General features: G+C 42.3%; 1 protein-coding gene across 1 annotated transcript in view; it reads left to right on the forward strand.

Annotated features, from left to right (window-relative positions):
• LOC139760439 (uncharacterized) overlaps window positions 1-26,118 on the forward strand; it is a gene marked incomplete at its 3' end in the record, with an annotated part of 167,836 nt that overhangs the window by 78,839 nt on the left and 62,879 nt on the right. Inside the window, exon 5 of the mRNA XM_071683676.1 lies at window positions 19,394-19,535. Within this exon, the coding sequence (XP_071539777.1) occupies window positions 19,394-19,535 (142 nt within the window). The remainder of the gene's footprint in view (window positions 1-19,393; window positions 19,536-26,118) is intronic.

Consider the following 26,118-nt stretch of genomic DNA (forward strand, 5'->3'; position numbering starts at 1 on the left):
CTGATCCACACATCCTCTACCACTTCTGAAACCACACTGTTTTTCCCCAATCTATGCTCTGTACATGCCTTCACCCTCTCAATCAATACCCTCCCATATAATTTCCCGGGAATGCTCAACAAACTTTACTCTGTAATTGATCACTCACTCTTATCCCCTTTGCCTTTGTACAATAGCACTATGCAAGCATTCCGCCAATCCTGAGGCACCACACCATGAGTCATACAAACATTAAATAACCTTACCAACCCGTCAACAATACAGTCACCCCCTTTTCTAATAAATTCCACTGCAATACTATCCAAACCCGTCTTGCCGGCTTTCATCTTCCGCAAGGGTTTTACCACCTCTTCCCTGTTTACCAAATCATTCTCCCTAACCCTCTCACTTTGCACACCACCTCGACCAAAACACCCTATATCTGCCACTCTATCATCAAACACATTCACCAAACCTTCAAAATACTCGCTCCATCGATGTCCTTCTCACATCACCACTTCTTATCACCTCCCCATTAGGCCCCTTTACTGAAGTTCCCATTTGTTCCCTTGTCTTATGCACTTTATTTACCTCCTTACCTTTATTTACCTCCTTCCAAAACCCTCTTTTTATTCTCCCTAAATTTAATGATACTCTCTCACCCCAACCTCATTTGCCTCTTTTTCCCTCTTGCACCTTTCTCTTGACCTCCTGCCTCTTTCTTTTATACATTCCCAGTCAATTTGCATTTTTTCCTGCAAAAATTGTCCAAATGCCTCTCTCTTCTCTTTCACTAATAATCTTACTTCTTCATCCCACCACTCACTGCCCTTTCTAATCTGACCACCTCCCACGCTTCTCATGCCACAAGCATCTTTTGCACAAGCCATCACTGCTTCCCTAAATACACCCCATTCCTCCCCCACTCCCCTTACGTCCTTTGTTCTCACCTTTTTCTATTCTGTACTCGGTCTCTCCTGGCACATCCACTTAGAAGTACACCTTGGTGCAACCATCCCAAAGAAAAGAGACCATTCTAACCCCTCCAACTATCACCTCATTGCTCTCACATCTGCTATCTCCAAAGTCTTTCAAACTCTCCTAAGCTCTTAGATTCTCAATCTCGTAGAATCCCATTACCTTGTCTCAGATCACAGATTGAATTTGGCAGTACTAGGTGTATTGGTGATCTACTCCTTGTCACTAATCTCTGGTCATCCTCTCAGGGATTATGATGAAATTTTTGTCGTATCCCTTGACAGGTCCAAGTGTTTGACAGTGTGTCATGATTCTTTGCTTTCTCAACTCCCTTCCTTTGGTTTCATTACTTCTCTCCAAGCTCGAATGCACAGTTTCCTCTCACGACATTCCATCTCAATAGTCGTCAATGGAGCAAATTCTCCTTTTTGTCCTATCAGTAGGGGTATTCCTGACGGTTCCGTCCTACCTCCTACTCTATTTCTTCTCTCAAGATAAATGATCTCTTTTCTACTTCTAAACCTATTCATTCTTACGCTGATGCTTCTACTTTGCATACTTCAACTTTATTCCTCTCCTTCCTCTAATACTTGTTCTCTTATTATTATTTTTTTTTTATTTTGCTTTGTCGCTGTCTCCCACGTTTGCGAGGTAGCGCAAGGAAACAGACGAAAGAAATGACCCAACCCACCCCCATACACATGCATATACATACACGTCCACACACGCAAATATACATACCTGTACATCTCAATGTACACATATATATACACACACAGACATATACATATATACACGTGTACATAATTCATACTGTCTGCCTTTATTTATTCCCATCGCCACCTCGCCACACATGGAATAACATCCCCCTCCCCCCTCATGTGTGCGAGGTAGTGCTGGGAAAAGACAGCAAAGGCCCCATTCCTTCACACTCAGTCTCTAGCTGTCATGTAATAATGCCCAAAACCACAGCTCCCTTTCCACATCCAGGCCCCACAGAACTTTCCATGGTTTACCCCAGACGCTTCACATGCCCTGATTCAATCCATTGACAGCACGTCGACCCTGGTATACATCGATCCAATTCACTCTATTCCCTGCCCGCCTTTCACCCTCGTGCATGTTCAGGCCCTGATCACTCAAAATCTTTTTCACTCCATCTTTCCACCTCCAATTTGGTCTCCCACTTCTCCTCCTTCCCTCCACCTCCGACACATATATCCTCTTGGTCAATCTTTCCGCACTCATTCTCTCCATGTGCCCAAACCATTTCAAAACACCCTCTTCTGCTCTCTCAACCACACACTTTTTATTTCCACACATCTCTCTTACCCTTACATTACTTACTCGATCAAACCACCTCACACCACATATTGTCCTCAAACATCTCATTTCCAGCACATCCACCCTCCTGCGCACAACTCTATCCTTAGCCCACGCCTCGCAACCATACAACATTGTTGGAACCACTATTCCTTCAAACATACCCATTTTTGCTTTCCGAGATAATGTTCTCGACTTCCAAACATTCTTCAAGGCTCTCAGGATTTTCACCCCCTCCCGCACCCTATGATTCACTTCCGCTCCCATGGTTCCATCTGCTGCCAGATCCACTCCCAGATATCTAAAACACTTTACTTCCTCCAATTTTTCTCCATTCAAACTTACCTTCCAATTGACTTGACCCTCAACCCTACTGTACCTGATAACCTTGCTCTTATTCACATTTACTCTTAACTTTCTTCTTTCACACACTTTACCAAACTCTGTCACCAGCTTCTGCAGTTTCTCACATGAATCAGCCACCAGCGCTGTATCATCAGCAAAGAACAACTGACTCACTTCCCAAGCTCTCTCATCCCCAACAGACTGCATACTTGCCCCCTCTTTCCAAAACTCTTGCATTCACCTCCCTAACAACCCCATCCATAAACAAATTAAACAACCATGGAGACATCACACACCCCTGCCGCAAACCTGCATTCACTGAGACCAATCACTTTCCTCTCTTCCCACACATACACATGCCTTACATCCTCGATAAAAACTTTTCACTGCTTCTAACAACTTGCCTCCCACACCATATATTCTTAGTACCTTCCACAGAGCATCTCTATCAACTCTATCATATGCCATCTCCAGATCCATAAATGCTACATACAAATCCATTTGCTTTTCTAAGTATTTCTCACATACATTCTTCAAAGCAAACACCTGATCCACACATCCTCTACCACTTCTGAAACCACACTGCTCTTCCCCAATCTGATGCTCTGTACATGCCTTCACCCTCTCAATCAATACCTTCCCATATACTTTACCAGGAATACTCAACAAACTTATACCTCTGTAATTTGAGCACTCACTCTTATCCCCTTTGCCTTTGTACAGTGGCACTATGCAAGCATTCCGCCAATCCTCAGGCACCTCACCATGAATCATACATACATTAAATAACCTTACCAACCAGTCAACAATACAGTCACCCCCTTTTTTAATAAATTCCACTGTAATACCATCCAAACCTACTGCTGTGCCAGCTTTCATCGTCCGCAAAGCTTTTACTACCTCTTCTCTGTTTACCAAATCATTTTCCCTAACCCTCTCACTTTGCACACCACCTCGACCAAAACACCCTATATCTGCCACTCTGTCATCAAACACATTCAACAACAGTATGCTCTTATTCATACTGATTGCATTTCTTCTTTCAGTTCAGATCTGTGCATTTCAGATTGAACAAATGGTAACCTTGTAGAATTTAGCAGTGGTAAAAATGCAATTGCTCCATGCATATTTTGCTAAGAATCATTTGTTTCCCTCTGTTCATTTTCATAACATCACTGTTCAACCATGTAATAATATAAACATAGCCTTAAGCATCTCCACTCTGTCCTGGAAACCTTACGTAATCAGTATCGCAAAGTATGTTTTCTTGTGAGAAGCTTTCACATCAGGGGGCTCACTCTTCACCTCTCTATTAACTAGAGTGAAATCAGTAGCCTTCCATCTCTCTTCATCCTTCCCTTCACATAAACCACAGTATTGATGCTTTGTGTTTTATAGGTCAATTGTATGCATGTGTCCTATCCCCCAAGGTTTGTATCCATGGCATGTTGTTGGCTACAGCTTACCACACTTTCTGTGTAAAGGCTAACCACTCAGGGATTGCTGGTTATGATACCTCCCTCCCTCGAACAACTAAGGTGTTGAATTCTATTCCTGCTTTTGTCTGTCTCTCTTTATATAACCTTTCTTTCATCTGTTCCATTTCTGTTTAAAAACCAAAACTTTTCCTTCTCCTTGGAAGCATACATTGATACATCCTGTCCCTAAGAAGGGTGACCATTCTGATCCCTCTAACTGTCATCCTATTGCTCTGACATCTACCATTTCCAAAGTCTTTGAATCCCTCCTCAATTCCCATATCCTCAAACACCTCGAAAATCAGTCTTCTTTCTGATCACTGGTAAAGTTTCCATAAGGCGACATCCACTGGTGATATTCTTTCCTATCTTACTAATATCTGGTTATCATCCCTGAAAGATTTTGGAGAGTCATGTGTAGTTGCCATTGACATATCTTAGGCTTTTGACAGGGTTTGTCATAGGGGTCTCCTCTCTAAGCTCCCCTCTTTTGGCTTCCTTCTTTCACTTTGCTCTTTGGTATCTAGCCTTCTCTCTGGCTATTCTATCTCTGTGATTGTTGGTGAATCAGCCTCCCCCCCTTTTCCCCATCATCAGCAGTGCCCCTCAAGGTTCTATCCTGTCTCCTACACTTTTCTTTCTTTTTTCCAGCAATATCTTCTCCTCCACAACTAATCTAATGCACTCATATGCTGACGACTCAACACTGCATTCATCCACATTCTTCTGTTCTGCTCCCTACTTGATCTGCATCTTGTCTTGACACAGCTTCCTCAATAAACTTAAACTTGGAAAGGATACCTCAGATAGGGTACTCAAAATCTTATGTAATTTAATGCCTCCAACACCCAGTTTCTACCGACCTCTCCATTGAAAACTCCTCACAACCGGAGAATGGATGTGACCTTTCTTCGTCTGTTCCTGGCGCTACGTCTTTAACACTAGAAGTGATGATCAAGTATGAAAAAAGTATGTTGACAGGAAATGAATATTCAAGATAACCAGTTTCCTGTGAAAATAAATAAATCATATCAGAAGTAACTATTCCTCTTTTCTTATGAAAAGAGGGATCCTAAGTGGATGGATAGGGCATTAAACAAACTTTATCCAAAAAAAAAAGAGCCTGATCAAAGTAATTATGCATCACTTTCTTTTTGGTAAGGGAGGGGGATGAAATGAACTAAATTTCTTTAACACACCAAAGATTACAATTATAGTATAAAGTACTCATTAGTGTTTTGGTGATACAATTTTTCAAAATGAGTGTGTTTAGCTTCATAGTAGCATTTCACATTGCCGTTTTTTCACAATAGCAATTGATTCTGTGCATATCAAGCAGACTGCCTTTGAACTCATTTAAGGAAGAATTAATGCTTATTTGTTTGTCCATTTGTCTTTGAGGGAATGATTTTCGCTGTCAACTTTTCTTTGAGCAAACCATTTTTTCTGCTTCACAAGGCTCTCATAAGTTTGCCTGCCTCTACTGGCTTGCAGCTGCTGTATTTCATTTTACCTTACAGACTTGATTCTCATGAAAATAAGAGGTTATAACCATTAACCCCTTCACTACAAAGTGCGTTTCTCCCATGTCTGAATGAAATTGTGTGGCATTATCCAGTATAAAATATTAAAGATAGGTGCCATAGCACCTAAACTTCATCACTGATATTGCCCTCCTCATTAGCACAACTGCCTCTAACCTCATTGTCTCTGCAGGCATTGTCACACACTGCTTGTAACACCACCATCATGACCATATGTTCTTCAACCATTATCATCACAGAGAGAGAGAAGAGAGAGAAACATGCTATGTATATGTCTGTTGCTTCATAACTCCATTACTCCCATCCCTCATACATGCAGTTTTCCTGGCACATGATTTCCGAAAACTGGTTCATGTGAATTTGAAATATTGCCATGAAAAAGAAAAAGCGTTAGTGGTGATGATGGAGCAGTGCCCGGCAATGCAGCTGTCTTAGAATTGATGGGCTTTCTCGTAAGAAATTTTGCCATGGCTTGAAGAAACTTTCTTTACCATTATTTTATTTTATTATACTTTGTCGCTGTCTCCCTCATTAGTAAGGTAGCGCAAGGAAACAGACGAAAGAATGGCCCAACCCACACACATACACATGCATATATATACATGTCCAGACACGCATATATGTATACCTATACATCTCAACATATACATATATATACATGCACAGACATATGCATATATACATATGTACATAATTCATACTGGCTGCCCTTATTCATTCCTGTCGCCATCCACCACACATGAAATAACACCCCCCCCCGCATGTGCACGAGGTACCGCTAGGAAAAGACAACAAAGGCCACATTCATTCACACTCAGTCTCTAGATGTCATGTATAATGCACCGAAACCACAGCTCCCTTTCCATATCCAGGCCCACAAAACTTTCCATGGTTTACCCCAGACTTTCACATGCCCTGGTTCAATCCATTGACAGCATCTCGACCCCAGTATACCACATCGTTCCAATTCACTCTAATCCTTGCATGCCTTTCACCCTCCTGCATGTTCAAGTCCCCAATCACTCAAAATCTTTTTCACTTCATCTTTCCACCTCCAATTTGGTCTCCCACTTCTCCTCGTTCCCTCCACCTCTGACACATATCCTCTTTGCCAATCTTTCCTCACTCATTCTCTCCATGTGACCACTTCAAAACACCCTCTTCAGCTCTCTCAACCACGCTCTTTTTATTACCACACATCTCTCTTACCCTTTCATTTCTTACTCGATCAAACCACCTCACACCACATATTGTCCTCAAACATCTCATTTCCAACACATCCACCCTCCTCCGTACAACCCTATCTATAGCCACGCCTCACACCCATATAACATTGTTGGAACCACTATTCCTTCAAACATACCCATTTTTGCTTTCCAAGATAACGTTCTCGACTTCCACACATTTTTTAACGCTCCCAGAACTTTCGCCCCCTCCCCCACCCTATGATTCACTTCCGCTTCCATGGTTCCATCCGCTGCCAAATCCACTCCCAGATATCTAAAACACTTCACTTCCTCTAGTTTTTCTCCATTTGAACTCACCTCCCAATTGACTTGACCCTCAACCCTACTGTACCTAATAACCTTGCTTTATTCACATTTACTCCCAACTTTCTTCTTTCACTGACTTGTCCAAACTCAGTCACCAGCTTCTGCAGTTTCTCACCCGAATCAGCCATTAGTGCTTATCGTCAGCGAACAACAACTGACTCACTTCCCAAACTCTCTCATCCACAACAGACTGCATACTTGCCCCTCTTTCCAAAACTCTTGCATTCACCTCCCTAACAACCCCATCCATAAATGAATTAAACAACCATGGAGACATCACACACCCCTGCCGCAAACCAGCATTCACTGAAAACCAATCACTTTCCTCTCTTCCTACTCGTACACATGCCTTACATCCTCAATAAAAACTTTCCACTGCTTCTAACGACTTGCCTCCCACACCATATATTCTTAATACCTTCCACAGAGCATCTCTATCAACTCTATCATATGCCTTCTACAGATCCATAAATGCTACATACAAATCCATTTGCTTTTCTTAGTATTTCTCACATACATTCTTCAAAGCAAACACCTGATCCACACATCCTCTACCACTTCTGAAACCACACTGCTCTTCCCCAATCTGATGCTCTGTACATGCCTTCACCCTCTCAATCAATACCCTTCCATATAATTTCCCAGGAATACTCAACAAACTTATACCTCTGTAATTTGAGCACTCTCTTTTATCCCCTTTGCCTTTGTGCAAGGGCACTATGCAAGCATTCCGCCAATCCTCAGGCACCTCACCATGAGTCATACATACATTAAATAACCTTTCAACCAGTCAACAATACAGTCACCCTTTTTTTAATAAATTCCACTGCAATACCATCCAAACCCACTGCCTTCCTGGCTTTCATCGTCTGCAAAGCTTTTACTACCTCTTCTCTGTTTACCAAATCATTCTCCCTAACCCTCTCACTTTGCACACCACTTCGACCAAAACACCCTAAATCTGCCACTCTGTCATCAAACACATTCAACAAACCTTCAAAATACTCACTCCATCTCTTCACATCACCAGTACTTGTTATCACCTCCCATTATCCCCCTTCACTGATGTTCCCATTTGCTCCCTTGTCTTGCGCACTTTATTTACCTCCTTCCAAAACATCTTTTTATTCTCCCTAAAATTTAATGATACTCTCTCTCACCCCAACTCTCATTTGCCCTCTTTTTCACCTCTTGCACCTTTCTCTTGACCTCCTGCCTCTTTCTTTTATACATCTCCCAGTCATTTGCATTATTTTCCTGCAAAAATCATCCAAATGCCTCTCTCTTCTCTTTCACTGACAATCTAACTTCTTCATCCCACCACTCATTACCCTTTCTAATTTGCCCACCTCCCACACTTCTCATGCCACAAGCATCTTTTGTGCAAGCCATCACTGCTTCCCTAAATACATCCCTTTCCTCCCCCACTCCCCTTACGTCCTTTGTTCTCACTTTTTTCCATTCTGTGCTCAGTTTCTCCTGGTACTTCCTCACACAAGTCTCCTTCCCAAGCTCATTGCTCTGACCACTTTCTTCACCCCAACATTCTCTCTTCTTTTCTGAAAACCTCTACAAATCTTCACCTTTGCCTCCACAAGATAATGATCAGACATCACTCCAGTTGACTGAGTTTGGTAAAGTGTGTGAAAGAAGAAAGCTGAGAGTAAATATGAATAAGAGTAAGGTTATAAGGTACAGTAGGGTTGAGGGACAAGTCAATTGGGAGGTAAGTTTGAATGGAGAAAAACTGGAAGAAGTGAAGTATTTTAGATATCTGGGAGTGGATTTGGCAGCGGATGGAAGCGGAAGTGAATCATAGGGTGGGGGAGGGGGGCGAAAGTTCTAGGAGCATTGAAAAATGTGTGGAAGTCGAGAACATTATTTCGGAAAGCAAAAATGGGTATGTTTGAAGGAATAATGGTTCCAATAATGTTATATAGTTGTGAGGCGTGGGCTATAGATAGAGGTGTGCGGAGGAGGGTGGATGTGCTGGAAATGAGATGTTTGAGGACAATATGTGGTGTGAGGTGGTTTGATCGAGTAAGTCAGAATAGGGTAAGAGAGATGTGTGGTAATAAAAAGAGTGTGGTTGAGAGAGCAGAAGAGGGTGTTTTGAAATGGTTTGGTCACATGGAGGGAATGAGTGAGGAAAGATTGACCAAGAGGATATATGTGTCAGAGGTAGAGGGAACGAGAAGTGGGAGACCAAATTGGAGGTGGAAAGATGGAATGAAAAAGATTTTGAGTGATCGGGGCCTGAACATGCAGGAGGGTGAAAGGCGTGTAAGGAATAGAGTGAATTGGAACGATGTGGTTTACCGGTGTTGACGTGCTGTCAATGGATTGAACCAGGGCATGTGAAGCTTCTGGGGTAAACCATGGAAAGTTGTGTGGGGCCTGGATGTGGAAAGGGAGCTGTGGTTTCGGTGCATTATTAAATGTCAGCTAGAGACTGAGTGTGAACGAATGGGGCCTTTGTTGTCTTTTCCTAGCGCTACCTCGCACGCATGCAGGGGGAGGTGGTTGTTATTTCATGTGTGGCAGGGTGGCGATGGGAATGAATAAAGGCAGACAGTATGAATTATGTGCATGTGTATATATGTATATGTCTGTGTGTGTGTATATATATACGTATACGTTGAGATGTATAGGTATGTATATTTGTGTGTGTGGACGTGTATGTATATACATGTGTATGTGGGTGGGTTGGGCCATTCTTTCGTCTGTTTCCTTGCGCTACCTCGCTAACACAGGAGACAGCGACAACACAAAATAATAATCACTCTAGTTGCACCTCTCAGCACATTAACATCCAAAAGTCTCTCTTTCACACGCCTATCAACTCGTAATCCAATAACGCTCTCTGGCCATCTTTCCTACTTACATATGTATACTTATGTATATCTCTCTTTCTAAACCAGGTATTCCCAATCACCAGTCCTTTTTCAGCACATAAATCAACAAGTCTTCACCATTTCCATTTACAACACTGAACACCCTATGTACACCTGAACTGCCACATTACTCACCTTTGCATTCAAATCACCCATCACTATAACCAGGTCTCGTGCATCAAAACTACTAATACACTTACTCAGCTGCTCCCAAAACACTTGCCTCTCATGATCTTTCTTCTCATGCCCAGGTGCATATGCACCAATAATCACCCATCTCTCTCCATCCACTTTCAGTTTTACCCATATCAATGTAGAGTTTACTTTCTTACACTCTATCACATACTCCCACCACTCCTGTTTCAGGAGTAGTGCTACTTCTTCCCTAGTACTTACTTTGAATTTTGTGTCCTTTATTTCATTTTTCAACATTTCACAATAAAATGAATAGCACAATTGATAGGATGCACATCCAGCCCCCAGCACACTTCCCAAACCTCCATTGTGCCAGGTAGATGAGCATTTGCACATCCAAAGTACAACACTGAATCTAATGGCTCAGTATATCCACAAAGGTTGTGGAAAATGTGACGAGTGTGATAGTGACAGTGAGGCATTCATGGGCCACCCAGGGTTGAGCACATAGGTTCAAATCCTGGTTGTGGCATTCAGTCCACAGTCAACCCAGCTGATCATCCATTCCTAGGGATTGGTCGATAAAATGGGTACCTGGCTCAGACTAGGGTGTATATATTTGTGAAGGTGAGTAATGTGGCAGTTGAGGATATAATTGGTGTACATGGGGTGTTCAATGTTGTAAATGGAAATGAAGAGCTTGTAGATTTGTCTGCTGAAAGAGGACTGCTGATTGGGAATAACTGGATAAAAAGAGAGATATACATAAGTATACGCATGTGAGTAGGAGAAATGGTCATAGGGCATTATTGCATTGCGTGTTAACTGATAGGCATGTAAAAGAGAGACTTTTGGATGTTAATGTCCTGAGAGGGGCAGCTGAAGGGATGTTCGATCACTAACTTGTGGAGGCATAGGTGAAGATTTGTAGAGGTTTTCAGAGAAGAAGGGAAAATGTTAGGGAGAAGAGAGTGGTGAGAGTAAGTGAGCTTGGAAAGGAGACTTGTGTGAGGAAGTACCAGGAGAGATTGAGTGCAGAATTGGGAAAGGTGAGAACAAATGACATGAGGTGAGTAGGTGAGGAATGGGATGTATTTAGGGAAGCAGTGATGGCTTGCGCAAAAGATGCATGTGACATGAGAAGGGTGAGAGGTGGGCAGAGTAGAAATGGTAGTGAATGGTGGGATGAAGAAGAAAGGTTGTAAGTGAAAGAGAAGAGAGAGGCGTTTGGATGATTTTTGCAGGGAAGTAGTGCAAATGACTGGGAGATGTATAAAAGAAAGAGGCAGGAGGTCAAGAGAAAGGTGCAAGAGGTGAAAAAGAGGGCTAATGGGAGTTTGGGATGAGAGAGTGTCATTAAATTCTAGGGAGAATAAAAAGATGTTTTAGAAGGAGGTAAATAAAGTGCATAAGACAAGAGAACAGATGGGAACATCGATGAGGGGGGGCAAATGGGGAGGTAATAACAACTAGTGATGAAGTGAGAAGGAGATGTAGTGAGTATTTTGAAGAATTGTTGAATGTGTTTGATGATAGAGTGGCAGATATAGGGTGCTTTGGTTAGGGCGATGTACGAAGTAAGAGGGTCAGGGAGAATGGTTTGGTAAACAGAGAAGAGGTAGTGAAAGCTTTGCAGAAGATTAAAGCTAGCAAGACGCAAGGTTTAGAAGGTATTGCAGTGGAATTTCTTAAAAAAGGGGTCACGGTGACTGTTGTTGATTGGTTGGTAATGGTATTCATTGTATATATGGATCATGATAAAGTGCCCGAGCATTGGCAGAATACATGCATAGTGTCATTGTACAAAGGGAAAGGGGATAAAGGTGAGTGTTCAAATTACAGATGCATAAGGTTGTTGAGTATTCCTGGGAAATTATATGGGAAGGTATTGACTGAAAGTGTAAAGGCATGTACAGAGCATCAGATTGGGGAAGAGCAGTGTGGTTTCAGAAGTGGTAGAGGATTTATGGATCAGGTGTTTGCTTTGAAGAATGTATGTGAGAAATACTTAGAAAAACAGATAGATTTGTATGTAGCATTTATGGCTCTGGAGAAGGCATATGGTAGGGTTGATAGAGATGCTTTGTGGAAGGCTTTAAGAGTATATGGTGTGGGAGGTAAGTTGCTAGAAGTAGTGAAAAGTCTTTACCAAGGATGAAAGGCATGTGTATGAGTAGGAAGAGAGGAAAGTGATTGGTTCCCAGTGAATGTCCGTTTGCGACAGGGGTGCATGATGTCTCCATGTTTGTTTAATTTGTTAAAGGATGGGGTGGTTAGGAAGGTGAATGCAAGAGTTTTGGAAAGAGGAGCAAGTATGCAATCTGTTGTGGATGAAAGGGCTTTGGAAGTGAGTCAGTTGTTGTTCACTGATGATACAGTGCTGGTGGCTGATTTGGGTTAGAAACTGAGGAGGTTTGTGACTGAGTTTGCTAAAGTTGTGAAAGGAGAAAGTTGAGAGTGAATGTGGATAAGAGCAAGGTTATTAGGTACTGTTGGGTTGAGGGACAAGTTATGTGGAATGTAAGTTTGAATGAAGAAAAACTGGAGGAAGTGAAGTGTTTTAGATATCTGGGAGTGGACTTAGCAGTGGATGGAACCATGAAAGTGGAAGTGAGTCACAGGGTAGGGGAGGGGGCGAAGGTTCTGGGAGCATTGAAAAATGTGTGGGAGGTGAGAACTTTATCTCGGAGAGCAAAACTGGGCATGTTTGAAGGAATAGTGGTTCCAACAATGTTATATGGTTGTGAGGCATGGGCTATAGATAGCGGTGTGCGAAGGAGGGTGGATGTGTTGGAAATGAAATGTTTGAGGACAATATTTGGTGTGAGGTGGTTTGATCAAGTAAGCAATGAAAGGGTAAGAGAGATGTGTGGTAGTAAAAAGTGTGGTTGGGGGAGCAGAAGAGGGTGTGTTGATATTTTTTAGACATCTGGAAAGAATGAGTGAGGAAAGATTGACAAGAGTATTTATGTGTCAGGGGTGGAGAGATCAAGAAGTGGGAGACCAGATTGGAGGTGGAAGTATGGAATGAAAAAGATTTTGAGCGATCGGAGCCTGAACATACAGGAGGGTGAAAGGCATGCAGGAAATGGAGTAAATTGGAATGATGTGGTATACTGGGGTCGATGTGTTGTCAATGGATTGAACCAGGGCATCTGAAGCATTTGGGGTAAACAATGGAAAGGTCTGTGGGGCCTGGATGTGGAAAGGGAGCTGTGGTTTTGGTGCATTACACAGGTAGAGACTGAGTGTGAACGAATATGGCCTTTTTGTCTTTTACTGGCACTACATCACTGGAGGGGGGATGCTATTTTCTGTGTTTCAGGATGGTGACGGAAATGGATGGCAGCAAGTATGAGTATGTACATATGTACCCTCTCTCCAGAACTCTTGCATTTACCTCCCTAACCACCCCATCCATAAACAAATTAAACAACCATGGGGACATCACACACCCCTGCCTCAGACCAACATTCACTGAGAACCAATCACTCTCTTCTCTTCCAACTCACACACATGCCTTACATCTTTAGTAAAACCTGAGCCAGGTTGCACATTTCTATTGTCCTTGTGAATTTTCCAGCCATCATTTAACCAAACTTCCCTCTTTGTGTGCTGTGGTTTTGCTGTCCTTTCTCTGTTCTTCAGGCATTATTTCAGCCACTGCTTTTGTGACCTGTTGGTGTGCATCCTGGTCACCAGGTTTTGGACTCATAGCATCTACTTTCCATAGTTTTAGTGTTGAGACCAGCCACACTGACCTTTATACAGAACACCTTTTCTTGAAAAGCAAAGGTAGGGGAATTACATGTCTTTCCCTCATCCTGTAACCTTCATTCCTTTAAGAGTCAGGTCTGTGAATACCAGGCGAGCTTAGATTAATTTTTTTTCAATCTATTTTCTTTTCACTTGAGATGCCATGATTGGGGTATGTTTTCCTTGTGCTATGTTGGTCACTATTAAATGATAAGATTACTTAGTGTGAGTATGTAGCTTTGTTATTATGCATCTGCAATGTTGTACCTGTTGTAACTGTTCACATATGCCTCCTGTTTACCAAAAATATTGCAGAGCTCAGTATTTAGGGAGCATTTAATTCCCCACCTGTATTTCATATTTGCATCTTTAGGCCAGGGTTAAACTTACAGAAATAAAGTTTGTTTTTCTCGATGTTCTGTTTTAGAGATAATAGACCATTTAAGAATCATTTTAATAAATGCTTGTCTTTTAAAGAGTTTGACAGTGGCTTTTAAAAATTTCCAAAGCTCCTTTTAATATGCCTTGCACACCTAAATGATTGGATGATTTTTCAGGTGAGAATTCTTCATTTTTGTTCACACTCAGTGCTGCTTCTATACTTAAAGAGTCTGAAAAAAATCCAACAATTATGATTTAAAATAAGGCTTCCATGCATCAGGTTTTATGTGGTGAACTAATGCTATTACTGTATTGACTTATAGTGGGGATAATGTATGTCTGGCTGCATGATACACTTTTAAAAGTCACTTGACATCTATTTGCCACCTCAGTAACCTGGTATTGAGAGTGGTTGATGCAACTTTTGCTTATAGTCCTTGTGTTTAGTGATGTTTTTGCTATTTCTGTTGTAGGTTACTTTTCTCATCTGCAGTTAAGCATGCATGACCATGGAAATGCATACATTGTCCTAGGAAGAAAAGACTCATATTCTTGCCTGAAAGCAAGAAAAGGGTTACTGATCTTTGCCTTCTCTTGGTTACATTATGGGTGAAAAGTCACTCTTGACAAGGCTGTATCATTGAGAATGCAGTGTTATAAAAAAACTTTAACTCCAAAGGGGTCTACATTTTCCTGTTACTCAAAGTTGCACAGCCTTGGGCTGCAGGAGCCTTTAGAAATGGTCCTTTTCACAGAAATTGGTCTTAGGGTAATTTTGAATAAATGAATTGAAGTAAAACAAGAAAGTTTTTCTACAAACAAGATTTCAGGACATACTGACAGGGCCAAGTTCACCATCCAGACCCTTCTCCCCCATAGCTTATGCTTCCCAGAAAAGTTCAGCTGGGTTTGTTCAACCTGGGAAGACCAGTAAGTATGGTGACTGATAACCTGATGAAGCACAAGGTATGAAAAGTCCATCCCTGTCAGTTTATCAATGGCCTTACTGTTATTCTCGATGGATAACCAAACTCAGCTCTTCGGGAAGGAATAATGTTAGAGGGGACTTGGGGGTAGGTGGCTGAGTGGTGATTCAGCCTTGCCAGTATATTTTGAAATTTTGCTTATAGACACATTTTCTTGCTTCCAAGCAGAAACACTGGCCTTTTCTTCTTGAGACATTTTCTTAGGAACTAAAGTTAGTCTCTGGCAAGGGAAAAATATCACCCTCCACATTCAAAAGCACAGGGTAATGAAGGCAGCAAATTATGTCATTTGAGTTCTAAGACTTTACCCTGCTGCCACACATAGAATGTTGCTACCATAAGGGATTAATAGGATTTGTTCGAAAAATAAAACGTGACAAATGAAAACCTTATTTTAAACAGTTATTGTTGGATTTTTTTTCAGTACTACTTTTATTATCCCTGGGGATAGGGGAGAAAGAATACTTCCCATGCATTCCTCACGGGTCGTAGAAGGCGACTAAAGGGGATGGAATTAGGGGGCTAGAAATCCTCCCCTCCTTGTATTTTAACTTTCTAAAAGGGGAAACAGAAGAAGGAGTCACGCGGGGAGTGCTCATCCTCCTTGAAGGCTCAGATTGGGGTGTCTAAATGTGTGTGGATGTAACCAAGATGAGAAAAAGGAGAGATAAGTAGTATGTTTAAGGAAAGGTACCTGGGTGTTTTGGCTCTGAGTGAAACGAAGCTCAAGGGTAAAGGGAAGAGTGGTTTGGGAATGTCTTGGGAGTAAAGTCAGGGGTTGGTGAGAGGACAAGAGCAAGGGAAGGAGTAGCACTACTCCTGAAGCAGGAGTGGTGGAAGTATGTGATAGAGTGTAAGAAAGTAAACTCTAGATTGATGTGGGTAAAACTGAAAGTTGATGGAGAGAGATGGGTGATTATTGGTGCTTATGCACCTGGGGATGAGAAGAAAGATCATGAGAGGCAGGTGTTTTGGGAGCAGCTGAGTGAGTGTGTTAGAAGTTTTGATGCACGAGATGGCCAGAGACCATTATTGGATTACGTGTAAATTGATAGGTTCGCAAAAGAGAGACTTTGGGATGATAATGTGCTGAGAGGTGCAACTGGAGGGATGTCTGATCATTATCTTGTGGAGGCGAAGGTGAAGATTTGTAGAGGTTTTCAGAAAAGAAGAGAGAATGTTGAGGTAAATAGAGTGGTGAGAGTAAGTGAGCTTGGGAAGGAGACTTGTGTGAGGAAGTACCAGGAGAGACTGAGTAGAGAATGGAAAAAGGTGAGAACAAAGGACATGAGGGGAGTGGGGGAAGAATGGGATGTATTTAGGGAAGCAGTGATGACTTGTGCAAAAGATGCTAGTGGCATGAGAAGCGTGGGAGGTGGGCAGATTAGAAAGGGTAGTGAGTGGTGGGACGAAGTAAGATTATGAGTGAAAGAGAAGAGAGAGGCATTTGGATGAGTTTTGCAGGGAAATAATGCAAATGAGTGGGAGATGTATAAAAGAAAGAGGCAGGATGTCAAGAGAAAGGTGCAAGAGGTGAAAAAGAGGGCAAATGAGAATTGGGGTGAGAGAGTATCATTAAATTTTAGGGAAAATAAAAAGATGTTTTAGAAGGAGGTAAATAAAGTGCATAAGACAAGGGAACAAATAGAGACATCAGTGAATGGGGCTAATGGAAAGGTGATAACAAGTATTGGTGATGTGAGGAGATTGATTGAGTATTTTGAAGGTTTGTTGAATGTGTTTGAGGATAGAGTGGCAGATATAGGGTGTTTTGGTCGAGGTGGTGTGCAAAGTGAGAGGGTTATGGAGAATGATTTGGTAAACAGAGAAGAGGTAGTAAAAGGTTTGTGGAAGATGAAAACCAACAAGGCAGCGGGTTTGGATGGTATTGTAGTGAAATTTATTAAAAAAGGGGAATGACTGTGTTGTTGACTGGTTGGTAAGGTTATTTGATGTATGTATGACTCATGGTGCGGTGCCTGAGGATTGGCGGAATGCTTGCATAGCGCCATTGTACAAAGGCAAAGGGGATAAAGGTGAGTGCTCAAATTACGGAGGTATAAGTTTGGTGAGTATTCCTGGTAAATTATATGGGAGGGTATTGATTGAGAGGGTAAAGGCATGTACAGAGCATCAGATTGGGGAGGAGCAGTGTGGTTTCAGAAGTGGTAGAGGATGTGTGGATCAGGTGTTTGCTTTGAAGAATGCATGTGAGAAATACTTAGAAAAGCAAATGGATTTGTATGTAGCATTTATGGATCTGGAGAAGGCATATGATAGAGTTGATAGAGATGCTCTGTGGAAGGTATTAAGCATATATGTTGTGGGAGGCAAGTTGTTAGGAGCAGTTAAAAGTTTTTATCGAGGATGTAAGGTATGTGTACAAGTAGGAAGAGATGAAAGTGATTGGTTTTCAGTGAATGCTGGTTTGCGGCAGGGGTGTGTGATGTCTCCATGGTTGTTTAATATATTTATGGGTGGGGTTGTTTGGGAGGTGAATGCAAGAGTTTTGGAAAGAGGGGCAAGTATGCAGTCTGTTGTGGATGAGAGAGCTTAGGAAGTGAGCCAGTTGTTGTTCGCTGATGATACAGCGCTGGTGGCTGGTTCGGGTGAGAAACTTTAGAAGCTGGTGACTGAGTTTGGTGTAAAATGTGTGAAAGAAGAAAGTTAAGAGTAAATGTGAATAAGAGCAAGGTTATTAGGTACAGTAGGGTTGAGGGACAAGTAGATTGGGAGGTAAGTTTGAATGGAGAAAAACTGGAGGAAGTAAAGTGCTTTAGATATCTGGGAGTAGATTTGGCAGTGGATGGAACCATGGAAGCGGAAGTGAGTCATACGTTGGGGGAGGGGGCAAAAGTTCTGGGAGCATTGAAAAATGAGTGGAAGGTGAAAACATTATCTCGGAAAGCAAAAATGGGTATGTTTGAAGGAATAGTGGTTCCAACAATGTTATATGGTTGCGAGGTATGGGCTATAGATAGAGTTGTGTGAAGGAGGGTGGATGTGCTGGAAATGAGATGTTTGAGGACAATATGTGGTGTGAGGTGGTTTGATCGAGTAGGTAATGAAAGGGTAAGAGAGACATGTGGTAATAAAAAGAGTGTGGTTGAGAGAGCAGAAGAGGGTGTTTTGAAATGGTTTGGTCACATGGAGAGAATGAGCGAGGAAAGATTGAGAAAGAGGATATATGTGATAGAGGTGGAGGGAATGAGAAGTGGGAGACCAAATTGGAGGTGGAAAGATGGAGTGAAAAAGATTCTGAGTGATCGGGGCCTGAACATGCAGGAGGGTGAAAGGCGTGCAAGGTATAGAGTGAATTGGAATGATGTGGTATACCAGGGTCGACGTGCTGTCAATGGATTGAACCAGGGCATATGAAGCGTCTGGGGATAACCATGGAAAGTTTTGTGGGGCCTGGATATGGAAAGGGGGCTGTGGTTTCGGTGCATCATATATGACAGCTAGACAGTGAGTGTGAACAAATGTGGCTTTTGTTGTCTTTTCCTAGCGTTACCTCGCGCACATGCTTAGGGAGGGGGTTGTCATTTCATGTGTGGCGTGGTGGCAACAGAAATGAATAAGGGCAGACATTATGAATTATGTACATGTGTATATATGTATATGTTGAGATGTATAGGTATGTATATGTGCGTGTGTGAACGTGTATGTATATACATGTGTAGGTGGATGGGTTGGGCCATTCTTTCATCTGTTTCCTTGCACCACCTTGCTAATGTGGGAGACAACGACAAAGTATGATAAATATATAAAATACTCTTATTTTAGCACTATGTTTATTGCATTAGGTTGGTCTTTGTTCAGCCTGGTGAGATGGATAATTGTATGCATCCATAACTATTTCTGATCACTTGCTTAGTTAATTTCAGCTGGATTTTGATGAAACATACAGAGATTACTCTGTTATGAAAGATCAGGTATGTGAATATATGCTTAAATGCTATAAGCATGTAAACATAAGATGAATTTTTATAAAACTTAAGTCTTTCAGCATAGAATTTAATTCTTTGATCTTAATTCTAGAACACTTAGCTCACCGGAACTCCAGATCAGCCCGTAAACCAAATCTCTTATGTGATAAAGGACTGGCCAGAGTCACACCTACAGCAAAACCACCTGCAGAGATAGCTGACAAATCAAAACCCAAGGTTTCAAAGGCACGAAGGTAAATAGGAATATTTCTTAGATATAACTTCAGTTATATGTACATTGGGTTTTTTGATAATGATTGTTAACTTGAAGTAAATTTTTGTACCATGTTTACAGTGTACATGTGTGTCTGCGTATATGTTGACAGAAGGAAGGAGGGAAGAGAGAGAAAAAATGGAGAAAATGTAGCCCTTCCTTTTTAGTACCTACAATGAAAGTTTTGTCATGTAAATACAGCTAGAGAATGAGTGTTAGTGGATGTGGCCTTTTTTCGTCTGTTTCTTGGCACTACCTCACTGTTGCAGAGGGGTGACGAAGCTGTTTCATGTTGGGTGGAGTGGTGGTGGGAATGGATAAAGGCGAGCGAGTATGAATAAGCACGTGCGTATATATGTGTATATTTGTGTATATGTGTATATAGTGATGGGTGATTTGAATGCAAAGGTGAGTAATGTGGCAGTTGTGGGAATAATTGGTATACATGGGGTGTTCAGTGTTGTAAAAGGAAATGGTGAAGAGCTTGTAGATTTATGTGCTGAAAAAGGACTGGTGATTGGGAATACCTGGTTTAAAAAGCGAGATATACATAAGTATACGTATGTAAGTAGGAGAGATGGCCAAAGAGCGTTATTGGATTACGTGTTAATTGACAGGCGTGCGAAAGAGAGACTTTTGGAAGTTAATGTGCTGAGAGGTGCAACTGGAGGGATGTCTGATCATTATCTTGTGGAGGCTAAGATGAAGATTTGTATGGGTTTTCAGAAAAGAAGAGTGAATGTTGGGGTGAAGAGGGTGGTGAGAGTAAGTGAGCTTGGGAAGGAGACTTGTGTGAGGAAGTACCTGGAGAGACTGAGTACAGAATGGAAAAAGGTGAGAACAATGGAAGTAAGGGGAGTGGGGGAGGAATGGGATGTATTCAGGGAATCAGTGATGGCTTGCGCAAAAGATGCTTGTGGCATGAGAAACATGGGAGGTGGTTTGATTAGAAAGGGTAGTGAGTGGTGGGATGAAGAAGTAAGATTATTGGTGAAAGAGAAGAGAGAGGCATTTGGACGATTTTTGCAGGGAAAAAATGCAAGTGAGTGGGAGATGTATAAAAGAAAGAGACAGGATGTCAAGAGAAAGGTGCAAGAGGTGAAAAAGAGGGCAAATGAGAGTTGGGGTGAGGGAGTATCATTAAATTTTAGGGAGAATAAAAAGATGTTCTGGAAGGAGGTAAATAAAGTGCATAAGACAAGGGAACAAATGGGAACTTCAGTGAAGGGCGCTAATGGGGAGGTGATAACAAGTAGTGGTGATGTGAGAAGGAGATGGAGTGAGTATTTTGAAGGTTTGTTGAATGTGTTTGATGATAGAGTGGCAGATATAGGGTGTTTTGGTTGAGGTGGTGTGTAAAGTGAGAGGGTTAGGGAAAATGATTTCGTAAACAGAGAAGAGGTAGTAAAAGGTGGGTGGATGTGCTGGAAATGAGATGTTTGAGGACAATATGTGGTGTGATTTGGTTTGATCGAGTAAGTAATGTAAGGGTAAGAGAGATGTGTGGAAATAAAAAGAGCGTGGTTGAGAGAGCAGAAGAGGGTGTTTTGAAATGGTTTGGGCACATGGAGAGAATGAGTGAGGAAAGATTGACCAAGAGGATATATGTGTCGGAGGTGGAGGGAATGAGAAGTGGGAGACCAAATTGGAGGTGGAAAGATGGAGTGAAAAAGATTTTGAGTGATCGGGGCCTGAACATGCAGGAGGGTGAAAGGCGTGCAAGGAATAGAGTGAATTGGATTGATGTGGTATACTGGGGTTGACGTGCTGTCAGTGGATTGAATCAGGGCATGTGAAGCGTCTGGGGTAAACCATGGAAAGTTGTGTGGGGCGTGGATGTGGAAAGGGAGCTGTGGTTTCGGGCATTATTGCATGACAGCTAGAGACTGAGTGTGAACAAATGGGGCCTTTGTTGTCTTTTCCTAACGCTACCTCGCACACATGAGGGGGGAGGGGGATGGTATTCCATGTGTGGCGAGGTGGCAATGGGAATGAATAAAGGCAGACAGTGTGAATTGTGTGCATGGGTATATATGTATGTGTCTGTGTGTGTATATATATGTGTACATTGAGATGTATAGGTATGTATATTTGCGTGTGTGGACGTGTATGTATATACATGTGTATGGGTGTGGGTTGGGCCATTTCTTTCGTCTGTTTCCTTGCGCTACCTCGCAAACGCGGGAGACAGCGACAAAGCAAAATAAATTAAAAAAAAATAAATATGCAAAAGATGCATGTGGCATGAGAAAGGTGGGAGAGAGGCATTTGGACAATTTTTGCAGGGAAGTAGTGCTAATGATTGGGAGATGTACAAATGAAAGCAGCAGGAGGTCAAGAGAAAGGTACAGGAGGTGAAAAAGAGAGTAAATGAGAGCTGGGGTGAGGGAGTATCATTAAATTTTAGGGACAATGATAAGATGTTGTGGAAGGAGGTAAATAAAGTATGTAAGACGGGAACAAATGGGTACAGCGGTGAAAGGGGCAAATGGGGAGGTAATAAAACTTAGTGATGAAGTGAGAAGGAGATGGAGTGAGTATTTTGAAGGTTTGTTGAATGTGGCAGATATAGTGGGTTTTAGTCAGGGTGGTGTGTGAAGTGAGAGGGTCAGGGAGAATTGTTTGGTAAACAGAAAGGTAGTGAAAGCTTTGCAGAAGATGAAAGCTGGCAAGAAAGTGGGTATGAATGGTATTGCAGTGGAATTTATTGAAAAAGGGGGGTGACTGTATTGTTGATTGGTTGGTAAGGATATTCAGTTTATGTATGGATCATGATGAAGTGCCAGAGGATTGGTGAAGTGCATGCAAAGTGCCACTGTACAAAGACAAAGGGGATAAATTACAGAGGTATAAGTTTGTTGAGTATTCCTGGGAAATTATATGGGAGGGTATTGATTGAGAGGGTAAGGGCATGTACAGAGCATCAGACTAGGGAAGAGCAGTGTTGTTCAGAAGTGGTAGAGGATGTATGGATCAGGTGTTTGCTTTGAAGATTGTATGTGAGAAATACTTAGAAAAACAGATGGATTTGTATGTAGCATTTATGGATCTAGAGAAGGCATATGATAGTGTTGATAGAGATGCTTTGTGGAAGGTTTATGAGTATATGGCGTGGGAGGTAAGTTGCTAGAAGCAGTGAAAAGTTTTTATCAAGGATGTAAGGCATGTGTACGAGTAGGAAGAGAGGAAAGTGATTGGTTCCCAGTGATGTCCCCTTGGCTGTTTAATTTGTTTATGGATGGGGTGGTTATGGAGGTGAATGCAAGAGTTTTGGAGAAAGGGGCAAGTATGCACTCTGTTGTGGATGGGAGGGCTTGGGAAGTGAGTCAGTTGTTCGCTGATGATACAGTGCTGGCGGCTGGTTTAGGTGAGAAACTGCAGAATTTGGTGACTGAATTTGGTAAAGTGTGTGAAAGAAGAAAGCTGAGAGTAAATGTGAATAAGAGCAAGGTTATTAGGTACAGTAGGTTTTAGGGACAAGTTAATTGGAAGGTAAGTTTGAATGGAGAAAAACTTGAAGTGAAGTGTTTTAGATATCTGGGAGTGAATTTAGCAGTGGATGGAACCATGGAAGCTGAAGTGAGTCACAGGGTGGGGGAGGGGGGGCAAAGGTTCTATGAGCGTTGAAGAGTGTGTGGAAGGCAGGAACGTTATCTTGAGAACAAAAATGGGTATGTTTGAAGGAATAGTGGTTCCAACAATGTTAAATGGTTGCGAGGCATGGGCTATAGATAGGGTGTTGCAGAGGAGGGTGGATGTGTTGGAAATGAAATGTTTGAGGATGATATGTGGTGTGAGGTGGTTTGATCAAGTAAGTAATGATAAGGTAAGAGAGATGTGTGGTAATAAAAAGAGTGCTTTTGAGAGAGCTGAAGAGGGTGTGCTGAAATGGTTTGGACATACAGAGAGAATGAGTGGGAAAAGACTGACAAAGGTCAGTCAGAGGTGGAGGGAACAAGGAGAAGCAGGAGACCAAATTGGAGGTGGAAGGATGGAGTGAAAAAGATTTTTAGTGATCGGGGCCTGAACATACAGGAGGGTGGAAGAGGTGCAAGGAATATGGTGAATTGGAACGTTGTGGTACACCAGGGTCGACGTGCTGTCAGTGGATTGAACCAGGGTATGTAAAGCGTCTAGGATAAGCCATGGAAAGGTCTGTGGGGCCTGGATGTGGAAAGGGAGCTGTGGTGTTGGTGCATTACACATGACAGCTAGAGACAGTGTGAATGAGTGTGGCCTTTTTTATCCTTTCCTGGCGCTACCTCGCTGGTGGGGGGTGGGGGGGATGCTATTTCTTGTGTGGTGGGGTGGCAACTGAATGGATGAAGGCAGCAAGTATGGATATGTACATGCATATATGTTTGTGTATGTTTATGTATTTATTCATTATACTTTGTAGCTGTCTCCCGCGTCAGCGAGGTAGCGCAAGGAAACAGTTGAAAGAATGGCCCAACCCACCCACATGCACATGTATATACATACACGTCCACACATGCACATATACATTTCAATGTATACATATTTATACATACACAGACATATACATATATACCCATGTACATAATTCATACTTGCTACCTTTATTCATTCCCGTCGCCACCCCGCTACACATGAAATAACAACTCCCTCCCCGTGCATGTGTGCGAGGTAGCACTAGGAAAAGACAACAAAGGCCACATTCATTCACACTCGGTCTCTAGCTATCATGTATAATGCACCGAAACCACAGCTCCCTTTCCACATCCAGGCCCCACAAAACGTTCCATGGTTTACCCCAGTCGCTTCATTTTTTTTTTTTTTTTTTTTTTTTTATACTTTGTCGCTGTCTCCCGCATTTGCGAGGTAGCGCAAGGAAACAGACGAAAGAAATGGCCCAACCCACCCCCATACACATGTATATACACACGTCCACACACGCAAATATACATACCTACACAGCTTTCCATGGTTTACCCCGGACGCTTCACATGCCTTGATTCAATCCACTGACAGCACGTCAACCCCTGTATACCACATCGCTCCAATTCACTCTATTCCTTGCCCTCCTTTCACCCTCCTGCATGTTCAGGCCCCGATCACACAAAATCCTTTTCACTCCATCTTTCCACCTCCAATTTGGTCTCCCTCTTCTCCTCGTTCCCTCCACCTCCGACACATATATCCTCTTGGTCAATCTTTCCTCACTCATTCTCTCCATGTGCCCAAACCATTTCAAAACACCCTCTTCTGCTCTCTCAACCACGCTCTTTTTATTTCCACACATCTCTCTTACCCTTACGTTACTTACTCGATCAAACCACCTCACACCACACATTGTCCTCAAACATCTCATTTCCAGCACATCCATCCTCCTGCGCACAACTCTATCCATAGCCCACGCCTCGCAACCATACAACATTGTTGGAACTACTATTCCTTCAAACATACCCATTTTTGCTTTCCGGGATAATGTTCTCGACTTCCACACATTTTTCAAGGCTCCCAAAATTTTCGCCCCCTCCCCCACCCTATGATCCACTTCCGCTTCCATGGTTCCATCCGCTGACAGATCCACTCCCAGATATCTAAAACACTTCACTTCCTCCAGTTTTTCTCCATTCAAACTCACCTCCCAATTGACTTGACCCTCAACCCTACTGTACCTAATAACCTTGCTCTTATTCACATTTACTCTTAACTTTCTTCTTCCACACACTTTACCAAACTCCGTCACCAGCTTCTGCAGTTTCTCACATGAATCCGCCACCAGCGCTGTATCATCAGCGAACAACAACTGACTCACTTCCCAAGCTCTCTCATCCCCAACAGACTTCATACTTGCCCCTCTTTCCAAGACTCTTGCATTTACCTCCCTAACAACCCCATCCATAAACAAATTAAACAACCATGGAGACATCGCACACCCCTGCCGCAAACCTACATTCACTGAGAACCAATCACTTTCCTCTCTTCCTACACGTACACATGCCTTACATCCTCGATAAAAACTTTTCACTGCTTCTAACAACTTGCCTCCCACACCATATATTCTTAATACCTTCCACAGAGCATCTCTATCAACTCTATCATATGCCTTCTCCAGATCCATAAATGCTACATACAAATCCATTTGCTTTTCTAAGTATTTCTCACATACATTCTTCAAAGCAAACACCTGATCCACACATCCTCTACCACTTCTGAAACCACACTGCTCTTCCCCAATCTGATGCTCTGTACATGCCTTCACCCTCTCAATCAATACTCTCCCATATAATTTACCAGGAATACTCAACAAACTTATACCTCTGTAATTTGAGCACTCACTCTTATCCCCTTTGCCTTTGTACAATGGCACTATGCACGCATTCCGCCAATCCTCAGGCACCTCACCATGAGTCATACATACATTAAATAACCTTACCAACCAGTCAACAATACAGTCACCCCCTTTCTTAATAAATTCCACTGCAATACCATCCAAACCTGCTGCCTTGCCGGCTTTCATCTTCCGCAAAGCTTTTACTACCTCTTCTCTGTTTACCAAATCATTTTCCCTAACCCTCTCACTTTGCACACCACCT

The sequence above is a fragment of the Panulirus ornatus genome, chromosome 36, assembly GCF_036320965.1.
Source record: "Panulirus ornatus isolate Po-2019 chromosome 36, ASM3632096v1, whole genome shotgun sequence".
In the NCBI taxonomy this organism is placed as follows: domain Eukaryota; kingdom Metazoa; phylum Arthropoda; class Malacostraca; order Decapoda; family Palinuridae; genus Panulirus; species Panulirus ornatus.